The sequence below is a fragment of the Bubalus bubalis genome, chromosome 3 (assembly GCF_019923935.1).
Source record: "Bubalus bubalis isolate 160015118507 breed Murrah chromosome 3, NDDB_SH_1, whole genome shotgun sequence".
NCBI classification, from domain to species: Eukaryota; Metazoa; Chordata; class Mammalia; order Artiodactyla; family Bovidae; genus Bubalus; species Bubalus bubalis.
The window spans coordinates 63,240,392-63,267,309 of NC_059159.1; the positions used below are offsets into that span (position 1 = coordinate 63,240,392).

Consider the following 26,918-nt stretch of genomic DNA (forward strand, 5'->3'; position numbering starts at 1 on the left):
TCATTTGTATAAATTTTTAAGATTCCATATGAGTGATATCACACAATATTTGTCTTTCTCTAACTTACTTCGGAGAAGGAAATGGCAACCCACTCCAGTGTTCTTGCCTGGAGAATCCCAGGGACGGGGTAGCCTAGTGGGCTGCTGTCTCTGGGGTCGCACAGAGTCAGACTTACCAGCAGCATCAGCAGCAACTTACTTCACTTAGGACAGTCTCTAACTCCAACCATATTGCAGAAAATGCCATTATCTCATTCTTTTTTTATGACTGAGTAATATTGAACTGTATATATGTACTACATCTTAGAAAATAAAGCCTAGGGTTAGGGCTAGGGTTAGAAAACAAAGCCTGTATATATTGCACATATATATAATATTCTATTCACACATTAAATGTAATCTCTATCTTATCATAATATCATATAGATATCATGATATCTATCAATATTCTATTGTATATAGGTACCACATCTTAGAAAACAAAGCCTGTTTCTTTCTGAAATAAGTTAGAAAGAGAAAGACAAATACTATATATTAATGCACATATGTGGAATTTAGAAAGACAGTACTGACCATCCTACATGCAGGGCAGCAAAGGAGACACAGACGTAAAGAACAGACTTTTGGACTCAGTGGGAAAACGCAAGGGTGGGATGATTTGAGAGAATAGCACTGAAACATGTGCATTACCATGTGTAAAATACATGACCAGTGTGAGTTCAATGAATGACTCGGGACACCGAGAGCCAGTGCTGTGGGAAAACCCAGAGGGAGAAGGTGGGGAGGAAGGTCGGTGGGGGTTCAGGATGGGGGACACATGTGTACCTGGGGCTGATTCCTACTGACATATGGCAAAAAACATCACAGTATTATACTTATCCTCCAGTTAAAATAAATAAATCAGTTCAGTTCAGTTCAGTCGCTCAGTCGTGTCCAACTCATTGTGACCCCATGGACCGCAGCACACCAGGCCTCCCTGTCCATCACATGAGTCTACCCAAACCCATGTCCATCGAGTCGGTGATGCCATCCAACCATCTCATCCTCTGTCGTCCCCTTCTCCTCCTGCCCTCAATCTTTCCCAACATCAGGGTCTTTTCCAATGAGTCAGCTCTTCACATCAGGTGGCCAAAGTATTGCAGTTTCAGCTTCAACATCTGTCCTTCCAGTGAACACCAAGGACTGATCTCCCTTAGGATGGACTGGTTGGATCCCCTTGCAGTCCAAGGGATTCTCAAGAGTCTTCTCCAACACCACAGTTCAAAAGCATCAATTCTTCAGCACTCAGCTTTCTTTGTAGTCCAACTCTCACATCCATACATGACCACTGGAAAAACTATAGCCTTGACTAGACGGACCTTTGTTGGCAAAGTAATGTCTCTGCTTTTTAATATGATATCTAAGTTGCTCATAACTTTCCTTCCAAGGAGTAAGCGTCTTTTAATTTCATGGCTGAAGTCACCATCTGCAGTGATTTTGGAGCCCCAAAAAATAAAGTCAGCCACTGTTTCCACTGTTTCCCCATCTATTAGCCATGAACTGATGGGACTGGATACCATCAATAAATAAATTAAAAAAAAAAAAAACACACACACAAACTTAAGGTGACCAAAGTGGAAACACTGGGGATAGTGGTAAATTAGGAGCTTGGGACTGACATATACACACTAATATGTATAAAAGAGATAATCAACAAGGACCTATCGTACAGCACAGGAAAACTCTACCTAATATTCTTATATGGAGAAAGAATCTGAGAGAGAATGAATACATGTATATGTATAACTGAACCACTTTGCTGTTCCTAAAACCAACACTGTGTATGAACCATATTCCAATATAAATTAAATTTTAAAAGCACACAGAGGGGGAGGGTGGATTCAGACCGGAGTGGGTGCTAGTCTGCACCCATCACTAAGCTCTTGATCTTGAACAGAAAGTGACCTAAGCTTCATGCATCTTGTGTGTACTTCTGATTGTTTAATTCCTGGGAGTTAGATAAGGCATCAGTTCAGTTCAGTTCAGTCACTCAGTCATCTCCGACTCTGGACCCCATGAACTGCAGCATGCCAGGCCTCCCTGTCCATTACCAACTCCCGGAGTTCACTCAGACTCACATCCATCGAGTTAGTGATGCCATCCAGCCATCTCATCCTCTGTCATCCCCTTCTCCTCCTGCCCCCAATCCCTCCCAGCATCAGAGTCTTTTCCAATTAGTCAACTCTGTGCATCAGGTGGCCAAAGTACTGGAGTTTCAGCTTCAGCATCATTCCTTTCAAAGAAATCCCAGGGCTGATCTCCTTCAGAATGGACTGGTTGGATCTCCTTGCAGTCCAGGGGACTCTCAAGAGTCTTCTCCAACACCACAGTTCAAAAGCATCAATTCTTTGGCACTCAGCTTTCTTCACAGTCCAACTCTCACATCCATAATGACCACTGGAAAAACCATAGCCTTGACTAGATGGACCTTTGTTGGCAAAGTAATGTCTCTGCTTTTCAATATACTATCTAGGTTGGTCATAACTTTCCTTCGAAGGAGTAAGCGTCTTTTAATTTCATGGCTGCAGTCACCATCTGCAGTGATTTTGGTAGTAAATTACCATGATTCTTGAGACATACTGGAAACTCAGTGGGTGCCATTATTTCTGGATTGAGGTGCTAAGAATATGGAATTACTTCTGTTTTTCACATGACTTCCTTCCTTCCGGTGTCAGCTTTACTGGGCTGAATCATTCTTACTATGATTTGAAAAGGGTATATAAGTGGTAACTTCTTCTTTTGCCCTTTCTTTCAATTTATAGTTCACTGGGTTTAAAACTTTGAATCCTCAATTGTTTCCTCTGAAGTCTGGAAAGACTGATCAAATGCCTTCTAAAATTTAATTTTATGAAGGAGAGTTCAGATTCGTTTGATTATGTCCCTTGTAAGCAACTGGAATATGTATAAATGTTGTCCCTTAAGTGCTGACCTTGATATTTTTCATTAGTATTCCCTGAGACAAGATGGTCCTTCTTTATCACATCACAAGGATGTGATTCTTTCACTGCCTGAATTTTTTATGATGCATTTTTCTCTATTTTTAATTATTTTATATTTATTTTATATAGTGATGTTATTTTGCTATTGTTATGTATTTATTATGATTATATTATTTATTAGTTTTATTTTATTATTTCTTATTATTGTTTTTCTTCCAGAGTTACGCTCTCTCCTAGGGGTGTATACATTAAATATAATGTCCTAAATTATGTCTCTATATCTTATTGTTTCTTCTGTAATTCATAATCTCAACCCTATGTCTTTTTCTGTTTATTCTGAAAGACCCTGGACAGAGTTACCAAATAGCAATAATCTTCTTACAATCCTCATTCATCGGCATCAGTCATATGAAATGCTTCCAAGATCTTTTAAGCTATGAAACCTAGTCTTTCTGGTAACTTCAGTGACAGTCTTTATTTACTTACAAAACAGTAATAACCCATTGCCTTTTATTCATCCAGACAGAATGTTATTTCAGATTTCCTCATTGTATCATATCAAATGCAGGCTTCCTAGAAATGGCACCAAAGCACTCCAGCAATAAAGCAGATTGAATAGAAGGGGAAGTTCTACCTTGACAGTCTTAACAGTGTCTCAGGGTACAGAGGAAGGCTGGATATTTATGAATTCGGGGGGCTGGCTTAAGGGTATCATTTGACGAGGAGGTGGGGTTCCTAATGGATTGAGCAAGTTCGTGAGCTAAGAGTTCAGGCTGGGAGGACAGATGGAGAGGAGGATTCCAAGGTGAAGGGTTCATTTTCTGTTTTACTTCTGTAACAAAGTATCAGAAAGGTGGAGACAATACCAACGTATCCTCTGACAGCTCTGAAGTCAGGAACCTGAAATCAGTCTCACCAGGCTGCTTTTCCCAGGTCCTCCTGAAGCCTCTGGAAAGGGGGGTCTCTTCACCCTTTCAGCAGCTAGAAGTCGCCTACCTCCCTGCACAATGCCCTTCCTTCATGCTCACAGCCTGTATCGCAGCAGCTTGCTGTCAGCTTCACATCACCTGCTGTAGTCAAATCTCCCTCTGCCTCAATAGGTAGAACTATATTCAGGGCCCCCAGATAATCCAGGATACTCTCCACCTCAAACCCCTTCACTTAATCACACCTACAAACATGGGAGCATCTTAGATTCCTGGGGTTAAGAATTGAATATTTTGAGGCTCCAAGAGAAAGCAGTCATTTGATGCCATCAATTCATTCTGAGGAGGGTTAAGTTTTATAGTGTTCTACTACATATTATTAAGATAATGTTCACAATACCTGTTATTCAGATAAAGTTATCTTCAGTTACATCTTCCTTCATAACTGTTTCCTCAAAATATAAAGTCCTGTGAGGGAAGACACTCTTGGACCACAATCATTAGAGACCATGTGGTTGAATCCAGGTTCCTCCATTCTTTTCTTAAACTCCTTAACATCCATCTACTAAGTTGTAAAGATCTTACAGAAACTAATTTAGTAATTGGTTCATAGTCATAAACACTTCTGCATCAATTTGAGAATATAACTCAGCCTATCTTAATATCAGGGAAGATCCTTTCGAGGAGAGCATGGCAACCCACTCCAATATTCTCTCCTGGAGAATCCCATGAACAGAGGAGTCTGGCGGGTTACAGTTCATAGTGTCACAGAGTCAGACACAACTGAAATGACTTAGCACATCTTAATATCAGTAGTTATGGTAGTCATCAGATCACCAAGCTTTATTTTTATTACATGCTAGATGCATATTTCCTTGGGCTTTCCAGGTGAGTTCAGTGGTCAGTTCTGATGAGGTGGATGAACCTAGAACTTTTATACAGAGTGAAGTGAGTCAGAAAGAGAAAGATAAATACCGTATTCTAACACACATATCAGATCAGATCAGTCGCTCAGTCGTGTTCGACTCTTTGCAACCCCATGAATTGCAGCATGCCAGGCCTCCACATATAGGGAATATAGAAAAATGGTACTGAAGAAATTTATTTACAGGGCAGCAATGGAGAAACAGACATAGAGAATAGACTTATGGACTTGGGCAGAGGGGAGCAGAGGGTGAGATGTATGGAAAGAGTAACATGCAAACATGGAAACTATGTAAAATAGACAGCCAACAGGAATTTGCTGTATGGCTAAGGAAACTCAAACAGGGGTTCTGTAGCAAACTAGAGGGGTAGGATGGGGTGGGAGATGGGAGGGAGGTTCAAAAGGGAGGGGAGATATATATATATATGTATATGTATGTGTGTGTGTGTATATATATATATATATATATATATATATATATATATACACACCTGTGGCTGATTCGTGTGAGGTTTGACAGAAAACAACAAAATTCTGTAAAGCAATTATCGTTAAAAAAAAAAAAAAAAAAGAATCCGCCTGCCAATGCAGGAGACACAGGAGACCCAAGTTCAATCCCTGGGTTGGGAAGATCCCCTGGAGGAGGGCATGGCAACCCACTCCAGTATTCTTGCCTGGAGAACCCCATGGACAGAGGAGCCTCGTGGGCTACAGTCAGGTCGCAAAAGAGTCAGACACGACTGAGTGACTAACACTCTTCATGAGGTTAACTATTAGACATTCTGTTCTTAAATGCACTTCAGTGGCCCAGCCACTGGATCTATTTTTGGCTGTCTTTCTCTAATTTCCTCAACCCCTCGTTCACACACACACATACACACCCCTTTCTTGTTCTAATAGAACTGGCTTAAGAGTAAGAATTTATGCTTTAGAGTTTTGGTTTTACCCACAGGAACCTTTGCAAATAGGGACATTTTCCCTGGCAAAAAGAAATGAGTAAGGGGCCTCAACCATACATGTTATTTTATTTTACATCAACTCCAGCTCTAATGGAAAAAGCACCAGCCAGGAAGATAAATTTGGAGCTGAGTGTGGGCTTCCTGACACACCACTCACTTGGCCCCAGCGCCTCCTCACCTGTGAAATACACTTGACAACCCAGTCTCACGAGATGGCTGCGGCGACTGCCTGGGAAGCCCGGGTGAAGGTGCGCAGAGCACAGCCCGCTTGTGTGGAAAGCGGATTCTGAAGCTGGGGGATGCATGCAGATGCCTTTAGGTCCATACACTTTTCTATTTAGCATTTTACAGACATCCTCAGGGCCCACTTCCTGAATAAGGTGCTGCCCTAAATGCTCTGAAAAGCAGGAAGTGTCACTGCCCTGCAGAAACTAAAAATTTGGAGGAAAAGGTAAATGCAAAAAAATGCAAGGCCATGTTTAATAAGCAAAGTCAGCCACAGGTAACACACGATAAAATCAGGGAAGACTCCACAGAACAGGTACAATCTGAGCTGACTCCAGAGTCTGGGAGGAAAGAGTGTAATTCTGGGTCACCTCCATTCTCGTGACTTCTTGTGTCTCTTCCTAAACTGATGCCTGGAAATCCAAATATTCTTCCTTTTTTCATGAGAATGTTCAATCTCTAACCTTGCACGACCAGTCACATTCAGGTCCATCGTCAATGAAATGCAGGAAGCCCAGTTAAGGAGACTTCGTGCTCTGGGAATACCGGGAGAGTTAGGAGGAACATTTCCCTCTGTGCCGCAGTACTCCGGCCCACTGTTCCAGCTTGTGTGTGTGCTGAGCATCAAGGAAGCAGGAGCAGAGACTGAGATAAGGGTACCCGAGGAAGATGTTGCAGGGGTCCTGCACAGCATTGCAGGAGTGGGTTTCTGTTATTTTGAAGGAAGGAGGAAATTAGGGTCGTTTCCTGATGGGGTACCAACCACTGGCAAGGGATGGCACACGGCTGCACTCTGGAAGGGCGCAGACACTCCTGGGGGGAGGGGAACGTCAGAAGGGACCCCTGCACACGTGGCCTTGGAGCCATCAGTCAAATCCTGAGTGGAGGCTCCCCAGAGTCACGGAGGAGTCTGGGGATGGGAGCGGGTACGGAGGTGGGCACGGGTGGGTGACAGAAGTTCCCTGGGGCTGCAGCGTGGGGCTGTTGTGTGCGGGAGCCGAGAGGTTCAGGAGAGAGGAAGTCAGGCAGGAACTCCCACAGACAGCCTGGGATGGTGCGCAGAGCTCTGCTTACGCGGTTGAAACCTCTGGACTGTGATCTATTCTTAGTCACGGGCAGAGTCGCCGTGGACACTGACTGATGCTCCGAGGTTCAAGCTCTTGCTCTACCCCCACACACTCCTGCTCTGCCCCCGAGGTGGGAGGACGCGCTCTGCTGACGCCCTGCAGCGTGCTCAGGCCAGCCCCCGGGATGTGTGCGTAAATCCCGGTGTCCCGGGATGTTTTTCTCACGTGAACAGCATCCCCACTGTGCACCAGAGCAGAAAACCAGCATGGGAAACCCGGCTCTGGGCGGGGCACTTGAGGCAGAAGGATAAGTGTCGTGTCTGACCCGCAAGGGACCTCTCTGGCTGCGGGGACAGCTCACTGGGTGTGGGGAGGCTGGCGGGGGGTGGGGTGGGGAGGAGCATCAAGGAAGCAGGAGCAGAGGCTGAGATAAGGGTACCCGAGGAAGGTGTTGCCGGGAGCAGAGGGACTGAAGGACACGCTCCTGGAAGGTGGGAGACGGTGGGTTAATCACCCCATGGTGCTGTTTGTCTCCAAGCCACTGAAATCGTTCAGGAGGTTCTTGCAGACAGGAGTGACAGGTGAGTGGGTGCGGGGTGTTCAGAACTGAGTCAGTGGAGACCAGGGACCAGTGCCCCAAAGGTGAAAATATGCCCATGAATGAAGGCCCAGGACTCCTGGAGGGTATCCTTACAGGGCTCTAAAAATCCTCAGTTCCCTAGAGATCTAGGAATCCCAATAACATTGAAACTACGCTAAGTCATTCACTGAAACCCACCTACTGGCAGGCACCAGTCAGGCCAGCTGACATTTCAAAGTCAAAACTCTTGAGGCTCCCAGGTGGTTAGTGTTCAGGTGATGCAAAGGCAGAGGAGAGAAAGGACTTAAGAGTGGGTGCTGAATAAGGAGCAGCATGGGTTTACTGATCTTGGCCCCTAGGTCAGCTATGAAGATATGAAATATGCACTGATCCATGCACCTATTGATATGAGATGATTAAGATGTTTTTATCAACTTTATGAGCAATCTGTGAGTCTTCCAGTCTGTATTCAGTTCCAGATAATTCTGAAATTTTCCTGTCACTTGAAGAAATCCATTCATTATTCACTCAGGGGAGTAGGTTCTGGAACCAATTTTAAATTTACAAATTACTCATAACCTTCTGCATAGTGAATTGATGAAGCAGTTTGTTCTGTCTTTTTAAAAGGGAGTATGTTTCATTCCTCTGTCAAAATCTAAATTCACAAATGAGTAGAAGTGAAGATCATATTCTGCTTACCTTGCAGTAAGAATTCAAGGGGAAATGACAGGCATTAGGACTTATTTTTAAGTGACACTATGTCTAAATCTGTCAATTTTCAAGGCAAAAAAAAATTTTTTATGGATAGATGCATTATTTTTTATGTCACATTGGAAAGTGTCCCCTTTTTCAAAATTTCCAATTTGCTCTAAGACGTGAACAAATTAGGAACACATATATTAAAAGGGACTTCACTTTAAGAGGCATACATTCTGAAAAATACCTAACATAACAGTCTCTCACTCTTGCCAATGCAGGAGATATTAGAGATGCAGGTTCGATCCCTGGGTTTGGAAGATCCCCTGGAGGAGGGCATGGCAACCCACTCCAGTATTCTTGACTGGAGAACCCCATGGACAGAGGAGCCTGGTGGGCTACCATCAGACACTTTGGGACCTGGGGTCCCAAAGTCAGACACGACTGAAGCAACTAAGCAACAACAACATCTAAGAGAGCAGGTCTCAAGTTTCCTCATCAGAAGAAAGCCAGACCATGTGAGGTGGCAGATGTGCCAACTGACTGTACTGAGGGGAGCACTTCACCGCACACACAGACATCATAGCACATTGTGCACAACGCCACCTGTCAGTTACATCTTGATGAAACAAGGAAACATGACCATTAAAAGAGGGGGGCAGCATTCCAAGGAACCCTAAGCAGGTACCTTACATGAAACAATGTTGCTGACTCCAAGCTTAACTGAAACATTATAATCGATATGAAATGAGTATAATGATTTAATATGCTATATAAATAGGCATGAATGACAAGAGCTCACTAGAAAACTGTTTGAATTACTGACCATTCACAATTTCTTTTTTACTTTTAGTGTTGAATTTACTTCTAAAACATTTTTAGTGTTTTCTAAGATGAATAGATGAGGAGAGTACTTTAAGTGGCAAAAGAGATGAGACTTGTAAACAGAAAGAAATAATTTTTGCACTATATTGTAAAAATACATTGTATTAGTAGTCTGTGTGACGATTTTAAAAATCTATGAAGAAAAAACTGTGGATTTTTATTTCACATACAAATTTTGTCTAATAAATCACTATAGACAGTTCAAGAGGAGAAGGGGGCAACAGAGGGTGAGATGGTTGGATAGCATCACTGACTCTATGGACATGAATTTGAGCAAAATCCAGGAGATAGTGGAGGATAGGGAAGCCTGGCATGCTGCAGTCTATGGGGTCACAAAGAGTCAGACACAACTTAGCGAGTGAACAACAACTTTCCTTATGTATTACTTTTAGAGCTCTGTATGTGTGTGTGCCTCTTTTTTTTCTTTTGCAAAATATATGAATAGTTTCATTTTATAGCACCCACTGCAGTCGGAATTCTGGAGGACCCCAGTCCAGCCAGGAATGAAATGCTCTGCTTTGTGATGGACATTTGTACCTTCAGAGATGAAGGTGGCCTAGGCTACTTACACATATGTAACAATATGTCTCACTGTTTCCAAATACATTTTCTCTTTTACACTTTTAAGACAGGAACAAACTGGGAGACTGGGACTGACACATGAGCAGATGGCCAGTGGGAAGCATCTGTAAAGCACAGAGAGCTCAGCTTGGTGCTCTGTGATGGCCTGGAGGGGTGGGATGGGGGGCTGGGAGGGAGGTTCAAGAGGCTGTATGTATATATATGTAGCTGATTTACTTGCAGCAAGACCGAGGTCACCAGGCAATGAATGGCATTGTCACCCAAGACCTGTGCAACAGCCTTCTAACTCCTACAATGAACATGCCTCAGTGAGCCTTTAGTTTTCCCAGTGAAAAAACTGAGAAAAAGCTACGCAGACAAAAGGGACTTAGTAAAAGACAGTGACAAAGAGCAGAGAATAAATTTCACATTTAAAGGCAGGGCTTGTCTTTCAAAAGTTTAAATCTTAAATTGCTCTAGGATTATAAGATTCAAAAGAAAATAACTGAGGTGAAGAGAACTCAGTCTAGAAGTTTAACTTAGAGTCTGCTTTCTGAACTCAATTTAGTGACTGAAAGAAAAATCAAAGTCTATTTTCTTAATTGAGTTTCATTCACGGGGATGATAGTGAATAGGGAAATAAAACTCATATCGTCTTCTATGCAATAGTGGATAGAAATGAGGGTTGGCTCAAGAAAAGTAAGTTCTGGGTCATCGCCAATAAGCTTGAGATATCCCTCATAACTCAGCTGGTAAAGAATCCACCTGCAATGTAGGAGACCCCAGTTCAATTCCTAGGTCATGAAGACCCACTGGAGAAGGGATAGGCTACCCACTCCTGTATCCCTGGGCTTCCCTTGTGGCTCAACTGGTAAAGAATCTGCCTGCAATGCAGGTAACCTGTGTTCGATCCCTGAGTTGGGAAGATCCCCTGGAGAAGGGAAAGGCTACCCACTCCAGTATTTTGGCTTGGAGAATCCCATGGACTGTATAGTCCCTGGGGTCGCAAAGAATCAGACACAACTGAGCAACTTTCACTTTCACTGATTCAGAAGTGAACTGGACATTGGCGTGCAGACACACGTGTGGGCATCCTAAGGTCCTAAACTATGTCCATATTTTAATCACATATCTGTCCATCTAGGATTTAAAAAGAATGTTTCACAGACACGTTTGTGCCTCTGAGTATAAAAACTTATTAATATTGGTCAAGTGGAACACAAATTGAATTTACTTCTTAGCTTTAACACAGGTGAACAGTGCTCTTACTTCCCCCAAAATCTTTTCATTAATCTTTTGGCAGTGGTATATGCATGTTTCTTAAGACTAGAAACCAGGCTCATCAATTAATTAATTTTCTGCTCTTAGACCATGGGCCCTAGAATGTTGTGTGTTCAGCAGAATTGCTCTGCGAAGCTGCCTGCTCAAGGGCCCAGAGACCCGTCACCATGGGAAGGCTCTTTCCCCATCATTTCTGGGCAAACTCACAACAAACAGGGGGAGCTCCCCTTCTCAGCACACCTGAACTGGCGGTTCCTGCTCCGCATGTGCTCCTACCCAGCCCAGTGCTGCTGGCTCGGGCTCAAGTAAGGGATGCAGAGTCACTCTACTATTGGCACACGACAGAGTGTAAAAGCAGGGGCTTCGGAAGCTCATGTCTTTCTCTGCACCTGCAAGTTTCTGCCAAAAACCCTCCACTCTACCTGCATCATCTAGATTTTTGTGAATTTCAATTCTTGATTCAATATTTCAATTTTATATAATATGACTTTAGGGCCCCTGAATTTTTTTTTTAAAGCTGTGGTGGTAACTGCCACTTCTAACTCATTGTTTATTTTTTATTGGGGTATAGTTGCTTTACAATGTAGCGTTAGTTTCTTCTGTACAGTGAAGTGAATCAGCCACGTGTGTACATATACCCCCTCCCTCTGGGACCTCCCTCGCCCCCCCATCCCACCCCTCTAGGTCATCACAGAGCACCGAGCTGAGCTCCCTGTGCTCTATAGCAGCTTCCCACTGGCTATCTGTTTAACACATGGTAGCTGAAGCTCCAATCCTTTGGCAACCTGATGTGAACAGCCAACTCATTGGAAAAGACTCTGATGCTGAGAAAGATTGAAAGCAAAAGAAGAGAGTAGCAGAGAATGAGATGGTTGGATGGCATCACTGATTCAATGGACATGAACTTGGGCAAACTCCAGAAGATGGTGGACAAGGAGGCCTGACGTGCTACAGTCCACTGGGGTCACAAAGAGGCAGCCACGACTTAGTGAGGAACAACAAACAACCATTTATACATGTCAACGCTACTCTCTCAGCTTGTCCCCCTTCCCCTCACCCCGACGCCCACAAGTCTATCTCCGACATCTGTGTCTCTCTCTATTTCTGCTCTGCAAATATGTTCATCTGTATCATTTTTCTAGATTCCACATATATGTGTGAATATACAATGTTTATTTTTCTCTTTCTGGGTTAGACCTAAATATAAGACCAGACACTATAAAACTATTAGAGAAAAACCTAGGAAAAACATGCTCTGACATAAACCACAGCAAGATCTTTTTTGACCCACCTCCTAGAGAAATGAAAAGAAAAGCAAAAATAAACAAACGGGACCTATGCTATGCTATGCTATGCTAAGTCGCTTCAGTCATGTCCAACTCTGTGCGACCCCATAGATGGCAGCCCACCAGGCTCCGCCATCCCTGGGATTCTCCAGGCAAGAATACTGGAGTGGGTTGCCATTTCCTTCTCCAATGCATGAAAGAGAAAAGTGAAAGTGAAGTCGCTCAGTTGTGTCCGACTTTTAGCGACCCCATGGACTGCAGTCCACCAGGCTCCTCTGTCCATGGGATTTTCCAGGCAAGAGTACTGGAGTGGGGTGCCATTGCCTTCTCTATATGGGACCTAGGTAAACTTAAAAGCTTTTGCACAGCAAAGGAAATCATAAACAAGAGGGAGAGATATCAGTCAGAATGGGAGAAAATATTTGCAAATGAAGCAAAAGACAAAGGATTAATCTGTAACTCATTTAAATGGCAGAGAAGGCAATGGCACCCCACTCCAGTCCTATTGCCTGGAAAATCCCATGGACGGAGGAGCCTGGTAGACTGCAATCCATGGGGTTGCTAAGAGTCAGACATGACTGAATGACTTCACTTTGACTTTTCACTTTCATGAGTTGGAGAAGGAAATGGCAACCCACTCCAGTGTTCTTGCCTGGAGAATCCCAGGGACAGGGGAGCCTGGTGGGCTGCCATCTATGGGGTCGCACAGAGTCAGACACGACTGAAGCAACTTAGCAGCAGCAGCATTTAAATGGAATGAAGCCCCATAATAGGGTTCTCTTTTCAGTTTCTAAGTAGTCTCCAATTCCTAAGAAAATGCTTACTGTTTACTAAGAAGACATGTATTTATTTGATTCTTACACTTTTCTACTATCAGTTCTAGTTTCTCAGTTTCTAGATCCCAATACGGGAGAGAACAGGGGATTGAAAAGAACACAACTAAGTCGCCACAACTGACATACAAATAACACATCTGTTTAAAATACCCATGTGTGTGTCTTAGAGTAATTCAAACATATAGAATGTACTTTTGTTTTTATTTATATGAAAAACACGCTGAAGTCTTTGGTGAGAATTACCCAATTCCTCTCTCTCTTTGACCTTCCCCATCAGGTTCAGGGTACCATCTTCCCAGCTCCGAATTTCAACCCCGTGCTGGATGCTGAGTTGCTGGGAGGCGTGCTCCAGGGATTTGGTGAGCCTGGGGATGTCTAGTTCCTTTGGGATCATTTTTTCTGTGTTTTTACCTTATTTTATGACTGTGTGTGCATGCTCACTCAGTCGTGTCTGACTCTGCAACCCCATGGACTGTAGCCACCAGACTCCTCTGTCCATGGATCCTCCAAGCAAGAATACTGGAGTGGGTTGCCATTCCTTCTCCAGCAGATCTTCCCAACTCAGGGATTGAACCCGCTTTTCTGTACTGCAGGCAAATTCTTTACCATCTGAGCCACCAGGGAAGCCCTACAGAAGGCAAACACAGATTCAAACAAAAAGCTGGGCAAAGAAATCGAATAAAAAAAATAGAAAAGATGAACAGAATTGCTTTTCACCATTGCACATCTGATCAATATATTTTTGCCTTAAATTCGTAAGTGTCTCACCACTACTACTCAATGAAATTCTTAAGTCAAAAACTTTATCTGGGATAAGCATCCTTTCTCACTATGTCTGTTTTCTAGCCTGTTTCCTTTGCAACCTCCATATCCGACTAAACCAGCCCTCTTTCTGCTGTTTCCCAGGGGCAGCTCCTCTACATCCTGCAAACTGGCCCAGCAACCCCCACCCCACCCCACTGCTCCCCCACCCCACCTGGAAGGCTGTTTTCTTCTCCCATCCACTTGGCATTCAAATTCTCATCTTTCAGGAACCCCCTCAAGTGAGCCTTCTTCTTTATAGCCCTTCTTTGTCCTCCAAACTCTTCAGGCCAGACACCTCCTTCTGCACGGCCCTGCCCCCACCCCCCCTCACCCAGCCTGTTCACCTCTGTCAACTGCAGACCAGTCTGTGAGCTCCCAGGATGGGGAGGCTGGGTCGCCCGCCTTAGAAGTGGATGTCCAATGAACAAACAAGAGTTTAGGAAAGAAATGTAGAGAGAACGGGGAAGTTGTTGAGTTTATTTTTAAAAAAAAAGATTTAATCTTTAAGATTCAACACAGAGCTGTGAGACGTCAACCTGTGCTAAGGAGACTGCTGGTGAGCAGGGAGATAAACACTGACACCAGAACATTTGCACCAAACATACAAAGCCTTTCAGGAGAAAGCGAGCTGTCAGCTTGGAAGACAAGGTTGCTTTTATGAGAGCAATACTATGTGCATGTGTGTGTCTGTGTGTTTGTGTGTGTGTGTGTGTGTGTGTGTCCACTAGCAGGACCCCAGAGGAAAACAATCAAGAACTTGAATATGCTCTGAAGTCCACTTTAAGAATCTGCACTGCTTCCATTCCTTTTGAAATATCAGTCATCACTAGAAAAATCTAAAGGCAGGGTAATAGAAAGTTACGGATAAACTCTTACTTCTGGAGAATATTTTGCTTTAAAACTATAGATCAGAGCAATCTACTCATCGAAAAAAAAACTTTTTTTTCTTTGCACCAGTTTCAGTTTTCTTGTCATTGCAATTTTAGGGTCAGAATTCAGATTCACTTCGACACTTGCAGCTTTTTGCTTGTCAGTGTTTTAGCTGAAGGATTCCAGGAGGTTCTGCATGTGACAGCTCAGGCATGCTTCAGGGTGATAGAGCAAGGACACAGGTCAACATGCTTGGATGCTCCTGGCAAAGTTCAACCAAAAATGACAACTGCGAGTGTTCTCCTTGGCTACTGTGGGTTCTTTCCAGCTTTGCTGAGACATAACTGACATACAACAGTGTAAGTTCAAGGTGTATGTACACATGATGATTTGACATGCATGTCGCTAAATGGTTAACCCAGTAAGGTTAGCTTACATATCCTTCTCATCGCATAATTACCATTTTTGTTATTATGCTGAGAACATTCATTGATTACTCTCTCAGCAGCTTTCAACTATGCAATGCAGTACTGTTAACTGTAGTCTTTTCCTTTGCAGAAGCTTTTGAGTTTGATGTAATCCTACTTGATGATTTTCGACTTGGCTCTGTGTTTTATTAATACTTAGAAAAATCAGAAAGCAAAAATATGGTCTGATGCAAATGAAAGGGAGTTGTTGTAATAAAATGTGTCTTACAGTGTATAACAGTTCACCAAGGAAAAGCAGTGCCTCCCAGGTAACGGTCTCTAACAGTGCACTTGCCAAGCCCCAGCTGTGACCAGCTGCTTCCCCCGCCCATGCACGCTTAGAGCACAGAGCACCTGTGTTTATTTTGTCTCAGTTAGCACATGTAACTTCCAGACCATCCCTGTCAGATCCTGGACAACGGGAACTATCTTTGACCTACATGCCTAAATCATGGCAAAGCTGCCCACAAGACAAAACGAATCTCTGTGGGACCCTTGGTGCTACTTAAATTAGATCCAACACCACCTGCCCCTGCCCTTACTCAGCAATAATATGATGTGAGCTGTAGGGTGTGTGTAGACACTATTTATACAAGTGGAGGAAGTGTCCCTTTACACCTCGTGGCTCGTTTTTCCCATATCTTCCCTGGAAGCAACCATTCAGTATCTACTAACTCATGTTCATGGTGACTTTGTAGAAACACATCATGAATAACAAGAGTAAACCATACATCATACAAGCCCATAAAATTGGTAAGGATCATTACGCTATGCTTTTCTGTTAAACCATCAAGAATTTATTTAGAAATTCCTGGCCCTAATACAATAGGACAAGAAAGAGAAAAAGACACACTGTCTAAAGAATAAGTCAAAATTCTTTGTTTCTGCAGCAGACATTATCAGCAAATTTCAAAATCCAAGGTAATCCAGTAAAAAATTATTAGAAGTATGAGAGTTCAGGAGAAGGAAATGGCACCCACTCCAGTGTTCATGCCTAGAGAATCCCATGAACACAGGAGCCTGGTGGGCTGCTGTCCATAGGGTTGTACAGAGTCAGACATGACTGAGCGACTTAGCAGAAGCAGCAGCAGCAGCAGCAGCATGAGAGTTCAATAATTTTTCTGGACACAAGGTCCACATAAAGTTCAATATCATCTATTTCATTAAGGAATTATTCTGTTAAGACCAAAATAAAAATAATACAACTTGAAATATTGATAGAAATATAAATATGAATAATTTTAACCAAATAAAGTTTCTTGTAATTTGCAAAAACTATACAAATGTTTACTAAGTCTTTTAGAAAATAAAAACATAAAAAATTCAACAGATATGTTAGTGACTTCTCTAAATTGATTCCTAAGTTTACAGTCCAAAATGCAGTACTTGGGTGCAATCTCAAAAACTACAGAATGATCTCTGTTCATTTCCAAAGTAAACAATTCAATATCACAGTAATATAAGTCTATGCCCCAAACACTAACGCCAAAGAGATTGAAGTCTATGAAGACCTATAAGACCTTCTAGAACTAACACCAAAAAATAAATAAATAAATAAAAATGATGTCCTTTTCATCACAGGGGACTAGAATACAAAAGCAGGAAGACAAGAGATACTTAGAGTAACAGGCAAGTTTAGCCTTGGAGTACAGAATGAAACTAACAGAGTTTTGCCAAGAGAACACACTGGTCATAGCAAACACCCTTTTCCAACAACACTAGAGACAACTCTACACATGGACATCACCAGATGGTCAACACAAAAAAACCTTCTGCTGCTTATTAAAGCTACATTCATTTTGGTTCATGCAGTCAACAGACTCCTCTGGAACCATCTCACGTACCTTGGGTCCAGGACGTAACCCAGGAGCCTGGGCACCCTGCTGCTCGTTGCCACTTCACTTCAGGCTACCTCTTTGTCACAAATCTGAAATTCCAGTCTTTGGAGAAGATTCTCTGCCTCCCCACCTCCACTCTGCCACTGCCAGACCCTCTCTCTCACATGAACAGACACCCCACCCCACACTGGGTCTTCAGACACCCACCGTCCACCTTTACCCAATCCTCACCCTTGCTCACTGCACGTTTCCACAGCCAACTCACTACCTTCCTATGAGCCCAGCATTTCCAGGATGGCGTTAAATCCCCAAAACACAATCTGCTTAACATCCCAGCACTTCAACTCGCTTTTCTACTCATCTCCATCATTTGTCATAGAAAAACTGTACCACACACAACTCAACAGGCCAGGATGCCCTTACCAAAGGAGAGAGACTGGCCCCAGCTCCTCTGGGACAAAGGCAGGTGAGATCTGAGCCCTGGGCTGAGCTAGTGAGTGGTTCAGAGGACGCAGGGTGGGGGCCCGGTCGTGCAATGAGGACATCTGAGTCTGCCCACTGGTGCTGAGGGTGCGTCCTGCCACAAGGCCCGACGACAGCAACTGTCTTACTCAGAGACTATGGCTCAAAGGGGTGCGTCCTAAGCCCTGAGGAAGGCATTTCTAGCCTTCCAGCAAGTGGTTGGGAGAAGATTTACATCTCAAAGGAGTAAAGAAAGAATTTACAACCACAAGTTTTCCAAAGTAAATGCTCTCAGAAAAAAGAAAAGAAAAGATCCAAGGCTTATGATAAGAAGAAGTCTATCTAAATATTGGTCAAGCTGAGGGGCGGCTGATGTCTTCCTGGTCACTACTGTGACTGCGTGTGTGCATGCTAATCTGCCCAGTCGTGTCCAACTCTTTGCGACCCCATGAACTACAGCCCACCGGGCTCCTCTGTCCATGGGATTCTCCAGGCAAGAAAAATGGAGTGGTTTGCCATTTCCTGCTCCAGGAGATCTTTCTAACCTGAGGATCGAACCTGCATCTTTTATGTCTCCTGCACTGGCAGGCGGTTCTTTATGACCACAATTATAGCTAAATCTCCCTGCAGTGATTGTACATCCAGGCATTTCACCAGGTCGATGGGTTGGTGGAGGAGGAAGCGCAGGCCTCAGAGCCTAGGAGCAGGGCATCTGTTACAAGCAGGGGCCTGATTCCCTCCTCTCACAGCTCCCTCCCCCAAGGCTCTTGCTTCTCTGGAGGGTCTGCACTGAGTAAGGGGCAGATTGGCCCCTGAGCAGAGCAGCTGGAGTTTGTCAAGTGGGTTAAACTGGAGCTGTGTCTTCCCTGATACTCCAAGGACAGAGTTAGTGGTGGGAGCTGAGCTCTGCAGGAGTAAGAGAGAGGATGAGCACATCTGTCACTCTTGAGGTCAGGGAAACTAGACCCCGCCCCACCAGGGACAAGTGTGCAAGAACGCTCCTCAGGGGTCAGAAAGGGAGGTGCACCATCCCATAATGTTGTTGTTCAGTCGCTCACTTACGTCAGACTCTTTGCAACCCCATGGACTACAGCACACCAGTCTTCCTTGTCCTTCACCAACTCCTGGAGCTTGCTCAAACTCACGTCCATTGAGTCAGTGACGCCACCCAACCATTTCATCCTCTGTCGTCCCCTTCTTCTCCTGCCTTCAATCTTTCCCAGCATCAGGGTCTTTTTCAATGAGTTGACTCTTTGCATCAGGTAGTCCAAGTATTGGAGCTTCAGCTCCAGCATCAGCCCTTCCAATGAATATTCAAGGTTGATTTCCTTTAGATTGACTAATTTGATCTCCATGCTGTCCAAGGGACTCTTGAGAGTCTTCTCCAGCACCACAGTTTGAAAGCATCAATTCTTCAGCACTCAGCCTTCTTTATGGTCCAGTTCTCACATCATAATAAGTGCTGTCAAACCTCCCACAGTTTTCTGTGCTAGAATCCATCTTGGCTAAAAGATTAGCATGTATATGGGATGGGCCCTGGGACAGGTCAGATGTGGGGAAAGAGGCAAGATAACTGGCCAGAGCAGAACAGAGCCCTGGAAGAAGTGCCCCACATCAGTGATTTAAATCACATCTCTGGCACACTCCTCATTAGGGACCTTGCTGCTCTCTTCTCTAGTTCTGTGTTTCTGCTTTGCTCCTGCTCTACATGAACTGCTTCTTTGTTCACTTTGTACGAACTGTGCTGCCAATAAACTCTGTGCCTGCTTCACCCCATTTCTGTGGGGAATTCTTTCTCCAAAAAAGCCAAGGACCTTGGGGGTTTCACCTGCTGTCAGCAGGACCAGAGCAGTGACTTTCCTCTCAATGCATATCTGTTGTAAGTCATTAGGAGCCGTGTGGTGAGAAGGACATGGGGTCTGTTCAAACCAAATCAGTGTGGAGTTCAGGGAAGCCTTTTGCTGGTGGTGTAGGAGGGGATGAGAGAAAGGCCACATTCTCTCCTCCCCTCCATTTTTATTGAATCTTTTAAAATAGAAAAGTCTGTAGCACCAGAAGAGGGGGATACAGAAGGCACCTTGGCCACAGCAGGGGTACCCTGAAACTTCCACTCAAGCTGGGCCTTCTCCCTCCACTGGGAGCACCAGGGGATGAGCTGGCCCACTGGCCTGACCCCTGCACCGTGGACTCTCCCTACCTGCAGTGTGGCACTCACAGTACTCTCACTTGCCAACACAACTCTCTTCCAGGCTGTGACAAGGACCTGCTGATCGACATTCTGACCCAGCGCTGCAACACCCAGAGGCTATTGATTGCTGAGGCTTACCTGGGTGCCTTCAGCCGGGTGAGTCCCCCCAACCCCTCTCGTTTCCAGGCAAACTTCTGAGACACCTCCAAACAGGGTCTGGTATGCGCTCCAGTCTCTGATCACAAAGGTATCTGACTTCACTGAACATTAAAGACAGTTCCTCTGCCTCAAACATGTGGCACAGAATGTGGGAAAGAGACACATCAGAAGTGCCTGTACGTGATGTGTGACCCCACCAGCCCTTTCTTAAAAATCAGTCACTTCATATAGTAGAAGCTCTCACAGCCCGGCACCACCAGCTGGTCCAATTAAGCACTGCCTGGGAACACCCCGTGTTCAGCTCCAGGGAAGGCACAGAGGGACTAATGATCCAGGCCCAGAAAAAAGATCTTTTCCTGCAGTTCTCCTGAGGTCCTCACCCGCATCTCTATCCAAGTGGCTTCCCCACTAGCTTTTCCTCCCAAAGCTACAGTTAGAGACCATTAGAAAAGAATGGTGCTCAAAAATAGTTTCAGGCAATAGAACCGTCCAGAATACTTTACGCAATCATGCACTGGTTTTCGAAGCAGGTGCCATTAAGGATTTCTCTCCTTTTTTGTGCAGTTAAACCACAGATTAAAAATGAAAACTCTTGAGTCCAAAAGGACCTGGAATAGCAATTACTTTTTGTCAACTGACCATTATCGATGAAATACTCTTTCTCTGTAAGACTAGTTCTTAAAGATTTAGTCCATCTCCAAACCTCAGGCTCTGAACAACCACAGTACACAAAACAAAGGCGTTCTCTGCTTTAGAATGAATGACATCTAAAAAGCCACCACTGCTCATGAAATTAGCTGAATTAAGCCATAGTAGGAAACCAGTTGTTGTTGTTTTTCTAGGTAAAACTGTTCCTTTTCTTATGTTCCTATGATACCCAGAGTAGTTTTCCTTTGGAAGAAAATGTAAAAGCTATACAAGTTGCAGCATCAGTCACCCAATATTGCTGTAATATGCATACTGCTGTAAGAGAGGTCATTTTCAGTAACTTCTTATCCCAAAAATTTACATACATCTGTGCTTTTCATAGATAAGGTTAACTTAGGTAAAAGCAACACTTTATCACTCTCTACAAAATGGCCCTAAAACAGACCAAAAAAAAAACCTAAGAAACGAGGCGTTTGCACCTTCTCAGACACTGGATCCTCCAGGGAAGAGGCCTTACCACATGCCCAAGGTCTCAGAGTGGTCAGACCCCCTGTGCTAGGGCCCCAGGCCTCCAGGGAACTTGAGGACCCTCAGAGGAGCCTAGTGGGGCCCCTTGGCTCTGAGAGACCCCATCAGGTCAGTTACCTAATCACTTTTACTGCTGCGGGTCCCTGGCTCACACAGTCCTGATTTGGGCATTGCCACGTGGTACCCAGATGGATTTGGAAATGGTCCCCACCCCACCCCCCAAAGCTGCTACCCCAGGACCTTACCCTGGGTATCCCTAAACTGAAGGCAGGAGGAGTCCAAACCTAAAACTCCGCTGTCTTACTTTAATACCAGAGCATTAATGTCGATTCCCCTGCAAAATACCCATCTGTGCACCGAATTCAATCCATCCTCCCACCCTTCTCACCAAATGCCCAGCATCTGCACTCTGATCCTCAAGCTGTACTGGCCACCTCTTGCTCTGCCCACTGCAACAAGAGGAGGCCCTGCACATCTGCAAACTGCCTGGCCAGGGCTCCGTGCACTCCCCCAGGACCTGCACACTCAGGCAGCCCCAGACACCCCTCCAAGACTGCTACACCACATCCTGTTCTGCCGGCACACAGGCCTGGCTCCCCACTTCTCCCTCCCCGCCAGGTGTGCAGACTGACCTTACCTCCCGCCCCTCAGCCTTCACCTCCTGGAGTTAGGGAACGGGTCCAGCCAGGGTCTGATATAGAACAGGAACTGCATTCACTGGAGTCCATTCTGCCTGTAAATAAAAAGGAGGGAAAAAAATCACATTAGGGTACACTTAATAGTTAAAAAAATAAAACACTGACAAACTGCCTCAATGTCCCTTTTCCTTCATTTCTTCCTCTGGCTGCCCCCCAGTCACCCTGCTGGACCTTGGGTCTGGCTTCCTGACCACCCCCACTGCTCACTTTCAGAATGACTTCTTCCACCTGGACAAGGCTAGTTTTCCCTTCCTGTGGGAGAGCTGATAGATTTCCTGTATGTTAACGATTGATTTTTATTAACATGAATAACAAAGATGAGAGGAAATTACTCTCTTAGCTGCTGAAGAAGGTACAGTTCTGGGCACGTTCCATAAATACTTCTTACTATTTGATACTTTACATTAGAGACGAGCTGCTGCTACTAGCCCCGAGACACACGAGAGAAGCCTTGGAACATAGCCAACACACTGGTCGGTGTGAGGAACGTGGCGCTCCAGACCCTGACCCAACGCAGTTCTCCCCAGGGCGGTGCAAGCTGGGACCCAGGATGCCCCTGGGCTGGGGGGACTGCCCCAGCTGAAGGGCTGGGCAATCTGACAGTGGTTCCTACAGGGGGCAAGGTCACCTGAAGTAATACTCCAGGATACAAACTGGTGCAGCCCCTATGGAGAGCAGTAATGGAAATTCCTTAAAAACAGTTACCCTACGATCCAGTAACCCCACTCCTGGGCATATATCTGGAGAAAATTCTAATTTCTAAAGATACGTGCATCCCAGTGTCCATAGCAGCATATAGTAGCCAAGACATGACTTTCATATATAAGACAACCTAAATGTCCAATGACAGAAGGATGGATAAAGAAGATGTGATATGTATATATGTACAATGGAATATTGCTCAGCCATAAAAAATGAAATACTGCCATTTGGAGCAACATGGATGGACTTAGAGATATTATCATACCAAAGGAAGTAACAGAGAAAGATAAATACCGTATGATAGCTTAAACATAGAATCCTTAACATAACTTAAACATAGAATCCTTAAAAATAATACAGATGAATCTACATAGAAAACAGAAACAGACTCACAGACATAGAAAACAAACATACGGTATCAAAGGGGAAAGGTGTTGGGGCGGGGGGGAATTGGGAGTTGGGGATTAACAGATAGATACCAGTGTAAATAAAATAGATAAATAACAACGGTTTACTGTATAGCACAGGGAACTCTACTTAATATCTTGTAGCAACCTATAAGGAATCACTCTGCTGTATACTTGAAACTAATAGAACATTGTAAATCAACTATATGTCAATATAAGTAAATACATTTTTTAAAAATTTACTTACCAGTGCACAGTGACAAAGCAGCTTGCACAAGTGTTTTTATAATGTAATATATAATTTCCCGAGTGTTTACAGGATGACTATTGGGGTGGGCACAATTAAGACAACTTCTCAGTCACACTTCATACAGATCTACAACATGGCTACAATAGCAAGTATCTTTTTACAACAGCAGGAAAAGCGATAGAAGTTAAAAACATTCCAACAAGCAGAGTGCTGGCCATCCTCCTTTGTCTTGCCCTGAGTGCACACAATTAGGTAGAAGTAAAAGGAAGATAGAAAAGGGAACCGCCGTGTCACTTTTAGTTTAAGTGGAGCTGTCCAAGCTGCAGCTCCAACAGATCCGCTTCAACAGCACCCGCTCACCAGCCTAGCTTAGGCCCAGGCCGTGAAGCCCACGGAGTCCCTTTGGGGCGAGTCTTTGGCAAACAGGAAAGAGCAGCAGTGAGGCTGGGTAGAGGCACCTTGAGAAGACTGCATCTGCAAAGCTGTGTCTGCCCCTCCAGAGAGCATTTAAGATGCTGACTAGACGAGGCAGTTGAAGGCTCCGCTCTGAGCTTGAGAAGTTTGGCTGCTTCAACATGTTACTCAATATCTATTTTCTCTAATGAAAGTACTGTCTTCTGAGGTCCTGAAAAACAAGCCACCACCACAGCAAGCTTCCCAGGTGGTACTAGTGGCAAAGAACACACCTGCCAATGCAGGAGACTTCAGAGATCCAGGTTCGATCCCTGGGTCAGGAAGATCCCCTGGAGAAGGAAAGGGCAACCCCCTCCGGTATTCTTGCCTGGGAAATTCCAAGGACAGAGGAGCCTGGCAGGCTACAGTCCATAGGTCACAAAGAGTCAGACACACTGAAACAACACACACATGCACGCATATCATGTTAGAATGAACTAGTGCCCTGGAGAAAAGATGCAGCCTGGTGATAAACAGTGTTGGGGGCCAGGGCATATTGTAAACGGTGACAGCAGGCTCTATGAAGGAGGCCGACAGCACAGACAGCAAAGGAACACGCAGGTGACGGGAATGGGAAGCCGGGGCCCTGAGGGAGCGGCCTGCAGACCCAGGAGCTGCAGGAAGCCGGCAGGGTGGAGCGGGTGGGGAGCAGGGATAGCAGCAGCAGGAGGTGAAGGCGGGGATGTGACCACCACGGGCCCATTGAGCGCCCTGGAGACTGTCACATAAAACACCCGCACGTTGCTATATTCTGAGCTGAGCTGCACAAAAGTAGTTGTAATTCGTCCTGGAGTTTGGAGTGGGGAAGGGCCTTTCTGCAGAGAAGTGACTAGCTGACGTGCACGTTCCAGGGTCACCTGTCAGGTGTGCTGGGAGGGCAAACGGGAGGGCAGAAGGGGGCGCTCCAGAGGCCTGGGCACTGACCGCAGGAGCGATGACCACAAGAGGCTGAGGCTGCAGCGGTAACTGGGCATAAAATCGTCAGTTTGGGGATGCATTCGTAAGTTAGAGGCCATGGAATCACTGACAACTGGATACTGTAAAGGCTGTGAGAAATACAAGGGAACAGACAACTAATGAGGTGGAGAGAAAGAAAAAAGAGGGGAGAGAGAACACAGCTAGCACCCGCCATTTTAAACCTACAGCAAATTACCTAATATTTGGGGGGAAAAAAGACCTTTTGAGTGCCTCATACCAGTCAGAAAACATGTTAAGGACTTCACCTGAGCAAACACTGTCTAGTAAGGTCAACGCTGAGGTGGGAGCTGTCCTCGCTGTGCAGACCAGACGGGGCACACAGGCGAACCACCCACCTCTCAGCTGATGCTCCGCCTGGACTGAACCCAGGCCACCTCCCACCCGGGCGCCACCGGCAGTCTTTTTCTTTTTTTTTTTTTATTTAAATTTATTTATTTTAATTGGAGGCTAATTACTTTACAATATTGTATTGGTTTTGCCATACATCAACATGAATCCACCACTGGTGTACACGTGTTCCCCATCCAGAACCCCCCTCCCACCTCCCTCCCCGTACCATCCCTCTGGGTCGTCCCAGTGCACCAGCCCCAAGCATCCTGTATCCTGCATCAAACCCAGACTGGCGATTCATTTCTTATATGATATTATACATGTTTCAATGCCATTCTCCCAAATCATCCCACCCTCTCCCTCTCCCACAGAGTCCAAAAGACTGTTCTATACATCTGTGTCTCTTTTGCTGTCTCACATACAGGGTTATCGTTACCATCTTTCTAAATTCCATATATTTGCATTAGTATACTGTATTGGTGTTTTTCTTTCTGGCTTACTTCACTCTGTATAATAGGCTCCAGTTTCATCCACCTTATTAGAACTGATTCAAATGTATTCTTTTTAATGGCTGAGTAATACTCCATTGTGTATATGTACCACAGCTTTCTTATCCATTCATCTGCTGATGAACATCTAGGTTGCTTCCACGTCCTGGCTATTATAAACAGTGCTGCGATGAACATTGGGGTACACGTGTCTCTTTCAATTCTGGTTTCCTCGGTGATATCACTCATTTTCAAACCCTCAAGTCCTTCGTCTCATGTAACCCACGTACACACATGTGAACCCAAACCAAACTAGCTATTATGTGAAGGGGCAAGGAGAAGGGCATCCCGCTAGAAGATGTTCTGCAATTATCCCGTTTTCCCCACAAACTTGCGAGGTGGTGTAATGCAAGTATTTGCTTTCCCTGCACAGGACCTGGTTGAGGACTTGAAGGAGAAGCTTTCCAATCACTTCAAGGACGTCATGGTCAGCCTCATGTACCCCCCACCCTCGTATGATGCCCATGAGCTGTGGCATGCCATGAAGGTAGAGCGGGTCACCCTGTGATACTGCCACGTGTGATCAGGGAGGGAAGGGGGCATGTCAGAAACAAGAGAAACACTTGGGGAGAGGAGGTTGTCATGAAAAGGGGAGGCCTCCATAGCCCAGCAGCAGGATCACTTGACTCTTCTTTTGAGCAAACTCAGACCCACGACCTGGCCCTGTGCAGAGCTGCCAAGAGGAAAGAGGAAATGAGGTTCTTTTGGGGCTGTTTGCATTTGTCTCTTCCCCAGTATGGCTTTCAGCTTCCCTGATGGCTCAGTGGTAAAGAATTCACCTGCCAATGAAGCAGGCACATATTCGATTTCTGGATCAGGAAGAATTCCTGGAGGAGGGCATGGCAATCCACTCCAGTATTCTTGCCTGGAGAATCCCATGGACAGAGGAGCCTGGCAGGCTACAGTACATGGGGTCACAAAAATTAGGGCACAACTTAGTGACTAAACAGCTAAGCATCAGCTGGTTTGTCTTTCTATGTTACATGGAAATGTTAGCATTCTTGTGAATCTCTTTAAACTATTGTATAAATTGGGCTCATAAAGTAATAAGTCAGTAATGCTGAGGCAGAGACAAAACATAGATGACATTTATATTTTTGTGACCCTAAATTAGTCCTTTACCAAAACTACTGCTCAAATGTAGCAAAATCTTGCTTCTAAAGGATCAGAACAATTCTTTCTTACAGGCCAGTCATGAAAGAAACTGACTACAGATTTGTCAGAGGTTTGTTGGCTAGGGAAGGGAGACAGATGACTTTTCACATCTTTCCAGATCTTTCCAAATGCTGAATGAGACACCTGTAGAGAGGTTGCAATCACTCCAGGGGGGTGCCTGCCAATGACCTGATTTCCCCCATCTGGGAACAACACAAAAAGGGAAAG

At 44.8% G+C, this 26,918-nt stretch overlaps 1 protein-coding gene across 5 annotated transcripts in view; it reads left to right on the forward strand.

Annotated features, from left to right (window-relative positions):
- The window catches only part of ANXA10 (annexin A10), a 75,957-nt gene that overhangs the window by 29,769 nt on the left and 19,270 nt on the right, over positions 1–26,918 (forward strand). For 3 of the 5 annotated variants that reach the window (XM_044939667.2, XM_044939666.2, XM_006048424.4), the window contains exons 2-4: positions 13,483–13,564; positions 19,896–19,990; positions 25,909–26,022. In XM_044939667.2, the coding sequence (XP_044795602.1) occupies positions 13,483–13,564; positions 19,896–19,990; positions 25,909–26,022 (291 nt within the window). The remainder of the gene's footprint in view (positions 1–13,482; positions 13,565–19,895; positions 19,991–25,908; positions 26,023–26,918) is intronic. The other 2 variants (XM_044939669.2, XM_044939668.2) reach the window with 1 other exon arrangement.